The 951-nt window shown below is 46.7% G+C and overlaps 1 protein-coding gene across 1 annotated transcript; it reads left to right on the forward strand.

Annotated features, from left to right (window-relative positions):
* Nucleotides 1-186: 186 nt before the first annotated feature.
* On the forward strand, nt 187-717 carry DQ04_22781000 (hypothetical protein; the record flags this gene model as incomplete). Its single annotated transcript, XM_009318120.1, has 1 exon — nt 187-717. The coding sequence occupies one exon, from the start codon at nt 187-189 to the stop codon at nt 715-717; it is 531 nt and encodes a 176-aa protein (XP_009316395.1).
* Nucleotides 718-951: the final 234 nt, after the last annotated feature.

Below are 951 nucleotides of genomic sequence, written 5' to 3' on the forward strand. Positions count from 1 at the left end.
CTTTTTTTCTGAATCTGGCGGTTTTCAATCTGCGCACACAGTGAGGGTTTGTGTCTCTGCTTTTTGCTCGCTCTCATGTGAGCGTTCTGTGCAGAGTTTCTCGTGCATATTATTCCATTCCTCGCTGTGATGTGTCTTTCGGTAGTATAAAGCCTATCGCTCAGGAAAAGTGTCTAAAAAGGAATTATGAAGCTCGGTTTTTCTCTTATCACCATTGCAGTGCAGGTTGCCGTCCTCGGGCTTATGGTGGCTGCCATGCTGGTGCCAACGAACATTTTGATTGAACGCCGTCTAGGAATGATTTTCTCTTTCTATTTTTTCAAGTGGGTGGACACCTTTGGGCCTGTATACCCAATACACGAGCTTGAGTGTACTGAGATAAAAAGGACGTTGCAGGCTGGCGCGGCATTTTCAGTTATTTCAAGTGTTCTCTCTGTTGCCGTTGTGGTCCTGCTCATCTTGAGGGGAAAGTTCTCTGGGTTGAATTGGGCGCCACGGATAGCTGCGATGCTCTGTGCCATCGCCATTCTTATTGCGATGATTGTGATTATTGTTGTGAGGTTCCTGGACTGCGGTGAGATGGATGAGATGTTCGGGGATTACGTGCCCAAGGACTCCAACAATAGAGGTGATGGGGGGTTCTGCGTAGGATTTACTCTTGTGTGTGTTGCTCTTGGATTAGAGATTGTCGTTGTCGTACTTTCCTTCGTATTCTGATCGGAATGTGCATGTGGTGTGGGCGGCCTTTCTGTGAGAAGACTGTGGCGCCGGCACCTCCACGTGATGGCATCTCCATTGTCGTTTCATATCAACGCTTTCTAGTGAAAATGTGCCAACATTAGTAGCGTTCCGGTAGGATGGGGATTTAACTTGTGTTCTTTGTATTGTGGGAGCCTGTGATATGAATACTCGGGCCTTAATTCTTTTTTATGTGATCCTTCTCCTCTTTTT

The sequence above is a fragment of the Trypanosoma grayi genome, assembly GCF_000691245.1.
Source record: "Trypanosoma grayi strain ANR4 Tgr_2278_V1, whole genome shotgun sequence".
Taxonomy (NCBI): domain Eukaryota; phylum Euglenozoa; class Kinetoplastea; order Trypanosomatida; family Trypanosomatidae; genus Trypanosoma; species Trypanosoma grayi.